The 13025-nt window shown below is 39.3% G+C and overlaps 1 protein-coding gene across 2 annotated transcripts; it reads left to right on the top strand.

The window, feature by feature from the left end:
• The first annotated feature begins 3782 nt into the window (after positions 1-3782).
• Positions 3783-12062, top strand: LOC149051926 (uncharacterized). Of its 2 annotated transcripts, none has more exons than XM_089198687.1 (5): positions 3783-4279; positions 4814-4929; positions 5835-6863; positions 7480-9228; positions 10139-12062. In XM_089198687.1, the coding sequence occupies exons 1-4, from the start codon at positions 3865-3867 to the stop codon at positions 9172-9174; spliced, it is 3255 nt and encodes a 1084-aa protein (XP_089054813.1). In that variant the 5' UTR covers positions 3783-3864; the 3' UTR covers positions 9175-9228; positions 10139-12062. The 2 variants fall into 2 exon arrangements, with proteins under 2 accessions (XP_089054813.1, XP_089054764.1); XM_089198638.1 differs by having other exon boundaries at positions 7480-9301.
• The last annotated feature ends 963 nt before the right edge of the window (positions 12063-13025 follow it).

Here is a 13025-nt window from a genome sequence, read left to right as displayed (position 1 = left end):
TCGTCGAATTGCTCTCTCTGTATACGCTGTCCTTTCGGTGACATACTTTGTTTGGTGCTGGATTCTTGTGTAATCTTTAAGTTACTTATTTTACAAAAAGTCAAAACAGCCCACAAGACGCTTACATCCCCAAGTGTAACGTTGCGTAAATTTAGTACTGCGGGTCTCCCAATTCTCACTTAGTTTAACCATTACTTAAGTAGCATTATTTAAATTTAGGCAGCGAGACTTTTTCCATGTATATTGATGTCTGATATTAACCTTTGTTCCCTTAAACCCAGTCGTTCGCGGTTTTTTTTTCTTCGTCAGTGGCTGCGTTATCAATGAATCCATTTTTTAGTCTTTAATCACAAATCAGCGCTGAGCTCTAAATTCCCATAGCAGTTGTGATAGCCTCACTGAATCATTTGCAACTTATTGTGCTTTAGTGAAATAAAGGCAAATAAAAAAGTCAACCAAATTTGTAAAAAATATATTTTTACTTGAATAATGCAACTGGCCGCCGGTTGTAAAACCTGTAGCTGCTATATAAGATGAAACGGAGGCAAGGTAACACGTTTCCTCGCTTCCGTTTCACCTGGGTGGGGCGGGTGCGTCTATACGTAGGCTAATCAATTTTGTGCTCTCTGCGACATCTGATCACCAGGAATTTCCTTTCAAATTATTCATCACTACGGTAAAACAGACTAAACGTGTGAAATCCGCGTAGCGGTATGTTGTCCTGAAAATTTACTATGATTTTCATGATAATTTGGTTCTATCAACTGAGTTGATAACTAAGATGGCCGCTGTAAAGAGTTACTAAAGCTGACCTCTTGATTGCTAACCCTTCGTTAGAGCGAATGACGATGGGCTATCGCTCAAAACGTCAGCTGTAAAAACTATTACGATGGCCGATTTATATGCACTATCAAATCAGTTGATAAAATTCAGTTATTTTCTAATACCGACGCAGTCTTACAGTTTCTTTGGAAACTTACCCCCTTTAGGATTTTCACTGTCTGTTTACGAGCAAGATTTAGTCGCTCAAGATTAATTGGTGTCTATTCTACCGTCTTCGAGAAGAGCCTTATCTAAAAATAAAATGATGAGAATAAAAACGTTGTTTATAGTTTGATTTATTTTCTGGTTCTAACAGGTACTTCAGAGGAATTGTAATCCTAATTAGAAATTCTTTAAAAATTGCTTTGGTAATATTTCAAATATAGATTTATTTTGAGCTCACCTCTCATGCATTGCATGGCCAGAGTTCTAAAGAACTGTTTGGTTTTGGTCTCAAAATAAAGAATTCAAAAGCTTGAAGTCAACCTTTACGCGCTCTGTGTAAATTTTATTACAAATGGGACAAAGAATAAAGAGCTCCACTGCAAAGAGAATTCTTTAGTTTTAGTTTCAAAAAAAGTATTCAAAAGTATGAATAATTTAACATGTAGGTTTAAAGTGTAAATGTTGTCACAAATTGAGCAAAGAAATTAAAGCTTTATACTGCAAACAGAATTCTTTAGCTTTAGTTTATAAAATACAGTAGTCAAAAGATTGAAGACAGGCCTTTAGTGTAACGTGTACTGAAATGCTACCATAATTCGGAATTCTTTTTAGCGTTTTGTGCAAGTTTTGATATAAATTGGACAATGAAGAAGAAGCTGTAATGCAGATGCAATTCAAGTTTTGGTTTCAAACTAAAGCTAACCTTTATGGGAAAATTTTGTCACAATTTGGACAAAGAAGAAAAGAGCTATGATACATATAGCTCTATAAGATATATATATATACACTATATACATACATATATATATATACTAGAAGTTCTCAGAGACGTTCATTACGAATGTTTCAGGTATATGGAATGTTTTGGGTTCTTCGTGAATATTCTATGGCGTTACGTTCTCGTCTGCAAGAGACGAATGTGCTGGAAATTTCTTTTGCTTGTGTATCAAATAAGTAAAACACAACGTCAAACTTTCTTCAGTGCCAAGTTCATGTCACAATTCTGCCCAATTTGGACACCAAATGATGTTTCACTTTATCCAATGAAGAATATGTAAGCGATGTTAAACGTTAGAAACTGTAAAACTGCTGCTTTTACGAAAAGTAGAAAAGCAACTTTTTAGCTGCATTTGCCATAAGATTTTAAGGCATCAAGAAACAGTTAAATTTTCGTTTTTAAAGAAAGACCCAATTTATTAAAAAACATTGCACGTTGTTCTTGACGAGATATGAGGGCCACTAAACAAACAAAGTTTTTTTGATAAGCTGAAAGTAAACACGAAAGGTAGTTAATGTGGTTAGAAGCCTCTCAATCACCCAGTTTGTAATATTCAATACATCTCCGAATACTTTTTCCAGCAACTTACTGCATACAATATGTTCTGCTCTCAACGATAAGTCTCTCTCCAACACAGCTCTAGCTTGGGTAAAATGATAATATTTATCCTGTGTTGTTCTTAAAATTACATCCACACAATCAATAATTAAAGCAGGTCACAACAGTTTTCAATACTCTCCTCTATACAAGGTCTCAACCCACCTCACTGAGGTAAGGAGCAAACTAAATTAATTTACCTGTTATCTTCCGATGGAAATATCACGTACAGGATGTGATATTTTTATAGTCCTCTTTTCGCCACTGACAAAAAAAAGTACTATTTAACCAATGTTATTGATAAATTACGTTAATGAAGATTGTAAAAAATGTTTACTCATAGAGACCTCTTGAGTAGTTAAGGCTCTTACCAAGTAGGGGGCAAAAGTATTTGAAACTGACATTGAACACTTAAGAGCAACGGTCAGGAAATATCGACCATTGAGTGGCAAGAGTTGAAAAATGAATTTCGCTTATTTTCTGACTATAAAATGCTACTAAGAATAGAAAAAATTTAATGTATTTCTTTTTCTTCCGGAGCGCTTTAATTCTGAGAAAACTGAGAAAAACGAATTTGACCCGCGACGATCCCGAAAGGTCCCGCAAGCAAGTGTGAAATTGATATTTTAAAGTGACTTTTGGTCTTCAAGGAAAAACGATTCAAAGGATCATGACACCGAATTTTGATAGAGTGAGTGCCGTACTTTCCCAGAAACTATATGACTTATCTTTATTGTTGTTCATAAATAGCAAACAACGCGCAGGAAAGTGCTGTATTTTTAAACGTGAAAAATCCCGCAAATACCTCCTTAATTCAAATGTTTTTTTCACCATGTGATATAATTCAGATTTTCCTTTTAACTATGTCATTAGAGGGATTTAAGGTTGTCCTTGATAATATGTTAGAATCAGCATGGGTTTTCTTTACAGCGCCTCACGCGAAGGTTTTGAAATGACCGTAATTCATTCAAATTTTTTTACAAAGGCTGAGTAAACAATTCTTGTTGCGTGACCATAACGTCAAGCGGAGTTTTTACACAGCAGGCCGGAATATACACGAAAGCGTACTGAAAACGATTCTGATGTGAGCTTTTCGTCCTTTTTTTATTGAAAAAAAGGTAGTCGGCCAAAGAGAGGTTGTTATATCTCATTGTTAAGGTGGAAGTTTCCCTTTTCAGTGTAAGATGTTTTCCCTGATAAATATCAGGATGTAATTTGATTAGCTCTCGGCTAACCTGTTTAACTTTTATACTTGTTTTTTTCGCTTCCTTTGGTTTCAGAAGAATCGGAACAGAAAGACAAAAATTATAAATGCTTTTTAAATTGATATTTTCTTCAATTGTGAGGATTCATTTTTATTATTTGTTGAAGAAATGACAGAGTTGGCTAAAGCTCGAAGCAGTTCACTAGCCGTAGTAAATTGAATTAGTCAATTAAATGCAAAGAGGGAAAATTTAATTAGCGAAGTTGGAGTGAATTTGTTTTGCCAGCTTTGTGTCATCATGGACGTTAAGTGCTCTTTTAGATCCTTAGTCGGCGGTTCTTGCTCTTATGACCCCAGAGATAGGAGCAGATCAACTGAGGTTATTACATTTCTGAACTGCAAAAGAGACATCGCGGGTCATAAGTCTTCCTTGTCAATAACTGACGTAGAAACCGAAATCGAACTTATTTTGGGAAGAGTATCTACATCCTTTTCTTCGGAGTTAGACCTTTCGGAATTAACGATTTGTCCCCGGCACCGCTCATCTCTTGGTATTGGGTGGCGTCGAGGATCGAATCTGTGCCGAGTTCCTCCGCCAATCTCGAAGCACGGCGGACAAGCCCAAAAAAACGCAAAGGCAGAAAGAGGACTTGGCAAAAGTGCTTGTTATTTGATATGGAAGAAACTGGGAATTTTTATTCCAGTTGGTTCAGGTATGAATACATCATTTTTCATCTTTTTCAACCAAACAGACCAGCTCTAAAATGGCGGTCCAATCTGACACTTCAATTAAAGCACTTTGTAAGCACTTTTCTTTTTTTTTCTTTTTTGACTTTTTCAATAATTAGGTAGCCGTGACGGTCGCAAATTCAATAGCCTTTGTTCATTTACGTGCTTCTTTTCCTTTCATTATTCGAACATTTTATATTAGTGATTGTAGCAGCAAAAAGGTAAATTTAGAAGCCTTCACCGGACTCCTAAAATTACAGCTTTTTAAAGCAGATTCCCTGATGGCCTATAGATAGTTACAGGGAGACTCAGCCCCTAAAGGGTACCTTTATCAGGTTTCAGGTAAATCAAAGGGTAGGGAATTGAAGAGTTGAAGTATATGAAAGGGCAGGAAAATCTATCATTTAAGTTTTTTAAAACAGGTTCCCTTACTTGTGTAAATTAAGACAGTAGTTGTTCAGAATAGTGATTATATCGTATCAGCAAAAACCTGCATTTTCCATCGATTCACTCAACAGGTATTTGTCGCAACTGCCGGGTTAATCTTGACATGCAGAAAATAGGGGAGCTGCCCACAAAGCTTCCGGAGACCAAGAACCTTTCTTACGAGGAAACTGAGACCATCGAGACTTCTGTAAGTTCTGAACTGGCACTCAATGGAAATAGTGTTATTAACAGTGGCACCAAACAAGGCCCGCTGGGCAAAAAAGATAAAAATAAAAAAAAAAATGGATAGGGACCTTATCATCACAAAGTCTGCTTGAGCAGGCCCCGTTTCCTTGCTGCCTTTCCTTAAAATGTAACGAATAGGGATAGAGAGCACAAATTAACCGATTTCGTAGACCTCAGACTGTGTGCTGGTGTCCAAGAAAACAATGCCATATGCTTATTTTGTGCCTTATACGTCAGTTTCTCCTGAGTTCCGCAGATAATGAAGAGGTTTAATACCCCGTGCATTTTATGTCGCCCTTGCGTCTGCACACAGTTGAAATTTATTCAGCGGATTTTCTATTTCTATTCTCACCAAAATCTGAGAACTTGAAGCAGTGGCAATAAGTTAAAGACCACGTAGTCCGCGATGGTACGCTGAGGCCAAATTGTTCTTTTAAGAATAAAGGGTTCAATTTAAAAAAACTGCAATTTTTGCTTCCACTTGCCCCTACCTACATACACGCATCCCTCTACCTTATACTGCAAGGGATACGAGTTCATATGATTTTCTCAAGGTTAAGGATACGGTGAATAACGCCCAGAAAAACGTTTTGGGTTTCCAATATACCATTCCGGGTTCCTTTACCACTCGCTTTAAAGTTCGTATTTATTTGTCATAATGAAAGGTATTTTATGTGATAAATTAGGCACTTTTTATCATAAATGAAGGTAGCAAAAAAGGTTTTATTTTTGGTCCATAATAAAGGCAACAAAGATCAGGAGGGATTATTGATCTTTGTCTAAGTGTTGGTTAACTTTGATAATTATGTACCCAATTAATTTTCTTTAATACAGTTTACGTTATATTTATTTTGTGTCCTTGTCTAGGGCGTGATGTGTAACCTTCCAATTGCTGCAAGTACTCCTTGTTCGGTGGTAGCACAAGACTTACTAGATCAAGAAACGTCATTATATTTACCATCAACCCTCCTAGAAGAAACCGAGACAAGCACTACAGGAATGAAGTCGGAAGAACCTATTGACCACCTTAACAGTTTCTTAAGAAGTCGAGACGTTAGTCCTATTAGGTACACCCTAAAGACACCTTGGAACGATGCCAGTGGAAGGACCAGACGACTGCATGAGCGCAAAGCCAAGAAAGCGGTTTCAGCTGTTCTTGGTGAAATAGCGCCTAATGATCCAGATCTTCTCTGGGAATCTATTATGTCCTCAAAACAGAATGAAACTGGAAATCACACTTGTTCTAGTGGTTTGGATAAAGAATTGATGTACACGCTGGCAAACTGCTACAAAAATGCAAACGAGTGGGATTCTCGCAGGCAGATATTGTCCATAATGGCGGATAAGGTTAGCTTGGCAACAATTCAACAGTGGATCCCAGGCCTAACAAGTTATCGGTTTAAGGTCGCCAGGCAGCATGCTGCAGTCCATGGCAGTGCAAAACTGGTGCCAACCAATGCACAAACGAAGTCATTCATACCTGAAGCAAAATTAGCGCATTTCCTAGACTTTATCACAAGCTCCCATGTAATTCAAGATCTTCCATTCGGAGCCAAGACAATAACATTGTCAACTAACGAGGTCATCCAAGTTCCAAATGTGGTACGGAACATGATACCTGAACGAATCGTTTGCCAGTACCAAAAATATTCTGCCGAGCATGATTTCACACCCATGAGTCGCAGTATACTGCTAAGAATTCTGCATGTTTGTTCCGCTTCGACTCGCAAGTCATTGCAAGGGTTAGATTACGTAAGCTGTTCTGGTGCGCAGGCATTTGAAGATCTTGCGAACGTTGTGCACCAGCTCGGGGAAAACGGAATGGGTCTTACATGGGCAAAAACACAAAAGGAAGCTTTAAAAGAGGCAAAGCGGTACCTCAAGACTGATTTCAAGGTAAAATAAGAAAGTGAAAAAGGGAAATAATTTTGTTGCGCGCCTGGCGTAGGTGTATCATGAATGTTACTCGACTGCCTACTACATGAGTGCTCTATAATTGGTTACTGCTCGCGTCTAGGTAGGTGAATAAGGGTGGATTCACTGTCGCATAAATTTCACGTGCATACACATATAGCTTTTAGGAGCGTAATTTAAATAGAGGCAATGTTTGAAAGGTCGCACGTAAACGTAAAAGTTGAGCGAGGTTTAGCTTTTACGTTTACTCGTGGCATTCCATGCGTTCTTCTATTTTATTCACACCCTTAACCCTACTTAGACCGGGAAGGGTTTGAAGCCCCCCTTCGCTTAAAAGTTGAATAACTTCAAAACTGCTCAAGCTTTGAGCACCAAACCTAGCGACTTTTCCTAAAAATCATCAGGGGACATTTTAAAGTCGTTTGTCACATGTACGTCAGCATTGACGTTACCATGGCAACCGAGTTTTGAGAGCCATATTACGGCATTCAGCTTCACAATACTTAGGTTCTGAAATGTTTTAGAAGATAGCATTAGATAAATGCATTACGTAAATATTCCTCAGAATTGAGGATTTGCGCACATTTTAATCACTTAGGTTCACGTATCAGAGAGTTCAAGTATTCCAGATCATTGCATCGTTTTTGCTCCCAGCGACCCTAAAGATGTTGACTACCAGGCTACATGTGCCCATGATCATAGCGACGTTTGTGGTCAGTGTAATTCCCTTGCCGTTACTATAGAGGAGATAGACAAAGCAATCAAGATGATGGCGGTGAATCTTGAACATCTTTCCAAAGGCCAAATACACGAAGAGCTCGCATTCATGACCGAGAAAGCAAAACGTGATATAATTGCCTGGAAATCTCATTTGTTGCGTTCGGTGAACCAAGATAAAGCAAGACTAGACATCCTCCGAGACTTGGACGACGCATCGGTTCTACTTGTACAAGATTGGGCCATGAAGTTTATTCCTCGAAAATATCGTGAAAGCCAACGCGATTGGTTTGGGAAACGGGGAATTCCTTGGCACGTGTCTGTCGCCATGAGAAAGGAAAGCACAAGTAATGCTGGAAAGTACGAAACCCTTACCATGTGCCATGTCTTCAGAAGCTGCAGTCAAGACAGCTGTGCGGTACTGTCCGTCATGTCTGACGTACTCAAAGATTTAAAGGACGTCATGCCACACCTACAGCGAGTATACTATTGGCAGGACAACGCCGGGTGTTACCATTGTGGTAACACAATCAGCCTTGCTCAGATGGTTGGTAAACATCACGGCGTGACTGTGAAGCGCATGGATTTTCGCGATCCTCAAGGAGGAAAAGGGGCTTGCGACAGAAGGTCCGCAGCCATAAAATCCCACATGAAGATTTACCTGAATTCCGGAAACAACATTGAAACGTCAGAAGAAATGAAAGAAGCCATTTTGTCAGCCGGTGGAATGTCCTCAGTGAGGGTGACTTCGTGTGGACCCCCAAAAGCTCCAGCTTCTTTGAACATCAAGCTTGATGGAGTGGGTTCAATTTCGAATGTACAGTACGATGACAAGGGATTGCGAGTTTGGAGAGCATACAGAATTGGCAGAGGGAAATACACTCCTTGGGATAAGCTGAACGTCTCGGAAAATTCGGAAGTTCCGTACTTAACGGACGTAAATAAGGAAGGCGTCACGGCGAGTTTTGCTCCTGGAAAATCCAAGCGTAAAGATACTGTTCCGAGACAGGAGAGCGAGGAAGATAGTTCCTGTGAAAACTCGAGTAACGAAACAGAAACGGAAACCTCCAACGCTCGTCTTTTTTCATGTCCGGAAGAGGGATGTATCAAATGTTACCAACGTTACTCGAATCTGCAGCAACACCTAGACTCCGGAAAACACACACGTTCTCTCGAACGAGAACCACTCCTAGACCAAGCTGTTTATGGATATGCGGAGAGACTGGAGGTTCAAACGGTGGGCGTTCCCTGTGTACGAAATGTTCAGGAAGTGCCAAAACAAGTGCCACTACAGTCTACTCTCCCTATGGGCTGGGCATTAAGATCATCCCAGAACCGAAGAACACGTTTTAATGTAAAGCAGAAAGAGTACCTATCCACAAAGTTCAATATTGGTGAGACCACGGGACGCAAAGCTGACCCAGTAGTTGTTGCAAAAGAAATGATGCACGCCAGAGGAAATGACGGAGAACGCTTATTCAGCAGCGATGAGTTCCTTACCAGCCAACAAATAAGCAGCTTTTTCAGTCGCCTTGCTACCCAAAAGAGTTTACTTGACAAGGATGACACAGAATAAAATGATGACGAAGCCGCGGAGTTCGAGAGTTCCCTTGAGGACCTAACAAATCAAGTACGGAGGGAAGTTTCATTACAACATCCAATCGTGTTTGACTGTCATAATATGTGTGACCTTGTTAAGCAAGGTAAACTGAACAAATTTAGCATAAAAATGCTGAAGAGATTGTGCAAGCACTTTGATTTAGACGTTAGTCATATAACAGTCAGACTGAAGAGGCCTTACGTCGACAAACTGACCACGTTTTGCAGCAACTGCTCGTGTCAACAGTAAAATGACATGATCAGGTTTTCGTGTGATTTCCCTGCTCTGACGGGAATCTTCTTGTATTGGGATGATGTTTTTCGTATTTCCCTGAAAAGAGATCTTAACCTGGGAAATTGAAGGTTCTTATGGGAACGTTAGGTGGGCCTATGCCGCTGAGTCACTTACCTTTTTAAGACAAAAAAGGACATTCGTTTTGCCATCCTTATCAAGACAGGACCCAACTTGTTATCATGATGACTCATTACAGAATCCCCATCATGGCCAGAAATTGAGGACAACATGGCGCTGGAGCATGCGCATCATTTACTTTTCCCGTTCTTTAAATATGGCGACCATATAAAGGATTAATGGGGAGAAAAGAAACTTTAAGGATAAATAAAGTTAGACGAAGAATCGCTCACTTCCCCTCGTCTAAACCTTCGCAAGGCGATCGTGGCTTTCAGTCATGTTCATTTGGCAATGTGTCAAGCTCCCAAAGTTGATCCGTGAGTCACCATAAAAAGATGGCTTTCCTTGCCATACGAGAGTCTGTAATATTGCCTACGCGCTTCTCTTTAAGCAAGAAAAAAGGTCATTAGATGTCGGTTTTTCCTTCCCCACGTCCTGGTTCTTGAAGGATATGTTTATCTTCATTTTTGTACGGTTTTAGAGGCCTAACTTCTTTGCTAAACCAGTTCGTTTTTTCCCTGAAATATAGAAATTCCAGAGAGTGAATCTCTGCGCCATTACTGCACGAAGCGATCGAAAAAGAAGGCATTTTGGAGACTTTTTCAAGTAACTCCTTCGATCAGCCGCCATTTTCAAAACAGAGAGGTTACCAAGCCAGAGCGACACAGGGAGCCCCGTTTTGTCACGATCGAACTATCACAGGGAAGCATCAGCAAAGGGTTGGTGCTTGTCTAATAGGGATTCAGGTTAGATTTTGCACAGCTTGGACTTTAGAACCAGTGTTAGGTTTCGCATTTATTTGTTTTTACATATGTCAAGTAGAATTAGTTGAGGCTAGAAAATTGTAAATCAACTGCACGGTAAAAAGTATACGTTCGCTTCCCCGCCATTTTGCGAATGTATAAATCCTTATTAGCTATTCAAAATCCCTAAAAATTAGCGTACGGTCAAAACCGCTGGCTGTCCTTGATTTCTGGCCATGATTCATTTAATTCACAAACCGAATCCAGTTTTTTTTTAGAGTTATAGGTAGAGTTAGATTTAAAAAATGTTTGGTATTTTGCATTCAGACTGCGCACCGCAACGTTTACCCTGTTTAATGCTTCCCATATAGGAAGACCCCTGTCATATCCTCTTCAGCGGCACATTCCTGTTAACAACAAAATAAGAGAGTGCTCTTCGGACCAAAATTAATTGCTTAAGTTGTTATCTGCTTCATAAATACATGTAGAATTGTCAATATGATGATCCGTCGAGACGCCTTATTATCTTCGTAGGAGACCATTAGCTAGCGTAATTTCCCTAACCGATTTTGACGAGGCAGAGCAGAAAATTGTTTCGAGGTTTTGAAACAGGGGGTACATTTGTGTCTTATGTGTTACGCTGTTTTTCCACCGAGAAGTCAATTTTTGTGCAGTATTTCACAATAGTGGCTAAAAACATAGGTGCAGCACAAGTTGCGTGCTTAAAATGGTTGATAACAAATATTTCGCATTATTTCCTTTTTTTTTTGCTCGTCTTTTAAAGTGAAAGAATGAAGTTGTATAGAGTAAGATTCGGATATGGTTTTCTAGGAGCCGATACTCGACTCCTGTATCCTGGTAATGGCATAAGTAGTTTTGTTTAGAGAAGTTCAAAAATAAAACCGCAACGTTTTTAGAGTCTTTTTAGCGATTATTATGTCGTCGATTTATTCCATGAAAGACTATTTTTCTGGCTGCCCTGATCCCCTCCCCGTCCCCCACCTCACAGCTTGCGCTTTGCGCATATAATTTCCATATTCGCCGTCACGCAACTGATGTCAAGACATAACCTTGAATCAGGAGCCCCTTCTGGTTTGAATCTTTTACCTTTCTGTTTAATTGTCTAGGACGATCGATTTTTTCTTCCTCAAAACACTGTTCTCATACGCCGTCAAGAAATGCATTGTTAATATTGTGATTCCGTGACTGATCGACTCCCAAATATCACGTTTAGTCACGAAACAATTCGTCACGCCGAGTCTCCGGTCGATAGAGTTTAGCGTTTCAAAATGGCTAAAATTCACCCAGTTTGGCTTTTCTATCTCACTCTTTAAGTAGAAACGCAACTTTGCAACTGTTAAACCTACAAGGATTAAGAAAAATGAGTATTTGGGGATCAAATATCCAGTTTCATGGATTTCGAAACTGGAAGTGTTTACACAATTACCGACGACCCACCATGAAAATTCCTTAACTTCGATACCGCCTTATAGAGATTTCCTTCAATAACCCAAGCTAATTCGCAGGTATGTTTTAGATGTATGTCTAAATGTGGGATTTAACTAGAATGAAGTCAATTTGGAGTTATACCACATGTGCAATATTGCCGTCGAAAATCAATAACAAAACGGAGTTTTTGTTATCCATAAAACCTATTCCTCATTTTTGAATAATTTCTGCTCGGTGAGTGTCGCTTTTGCTCTAAAAGAATCTTCTAGTAAAAGAAGAACAGTGATTCTGTTGAAATAAAGTGTCCAAATTTCTACGTGCGATTTTGTTTGCGAACGAGAGGCAAGTTGATGTATGCAAATTTCACGTAAATGATTAGCCAATTTTGTGACTCCGACCACAAAAACGGATGTTCTAATTTTTCTAAAAAATAAAAAGCTTTTGGCGGGAACAATCCACATCAGGTATCTTATCTACCTAAAAGCTATTCATGGACAAAAACGAAAGAAAGCGATTTTTCAACTCTTGCCACGAAATTAAGATTTTGGTCGATATTTCCTGACCGTCGCTCTTAACTTAAAAGAATGACTAATTTATTTTTAACAGGCTTTTTTGTACAGAAATAAGATTTCATTCAACTGATTCGTGCGTTTTACAGTTCATTGACGCTAACAGAACGTTGAAATGGCCTCCTACGAAATTGCGCAACAGCGTGCGCGTTCATTACCAGAAATCTGGGTCATTTCGTTCGCGTGATACTTCTTGCCTGCGGTGTACTCAAAGTTCTACGGAGCATGTCTGAAGGCGTTAGTTGGCAAAAACAACAAAGATCGCTTAGATTATGTTGCTCTAAAAATAATCTTTCTTCAGCGAATTTTGAAATAGATTTTAAAGGCAAAAGGAAATATAAACCCGGGGAAAAATTACATCAAGTGGAGAGAATGGTCAGCAAGCACAGCGATGAGGAATCAAATCATTATCAAGAGTGATGTAGTTGGGAGCGCTTGCTACCAGGATCGCTCTTGCTAACTCTACCATGCCATTCGTTTAGAAGATAATTTGGTATTTCAACCGACAGGGCAATCTGAGAGTCGTCAATATCTTCAAGGCTGCGATATTTTTTTGCTGAGCTACTAATTCGAAGATTATCCCGGACTTTTTGCCTCTCACAATCGCTTGCTAAATCAGACATGGGTTAAACTTTAAGTAACTTTTAGTAATGAG

This window comes from Pocillopora damicornis, chromosome 1, assembly GCF_964200805.1.
Source record: "Pocillopora damicornis chromosome 1, jaPocDami1.2, whole genome shotgun sequence".
Taxonomy (NCBI): Eukaryota; Metazoa; Cnidaria; class Anthozoa; order Scleractinia; family Pocilloporidae; genus Pocillopora; species Pocillopora damicornis.
The sequence above is the reverse complement of the archived record's forward strand: the minus strand, read 5'-3'. Positions and strand labels throughout refer to the sequence as shown.

Coding starts and splice junctions, on each gene's coding strand:
- LOC149051926 (XM_089198687.1), top strand. CDS start 3,865: ATGGACGTTAAGTGCTCTTTTAGATCCTTAGTCGGCGGTTCTTGCTCT. Junction 4,280..4,813: donor TTTTATTCCAGTTGGTTCAG/GTATGAATACAT, acceptor TTCACTCAACAG/GTATTTGTCGCAACTGCCGG. Junction 4,930..5,834: donor CTGAGACCATCGAGACTTCT/GTAAGTTCTGAA, acceptor GTCCTTGTCTAG/GGCGTGATGTGTAACCTTCC.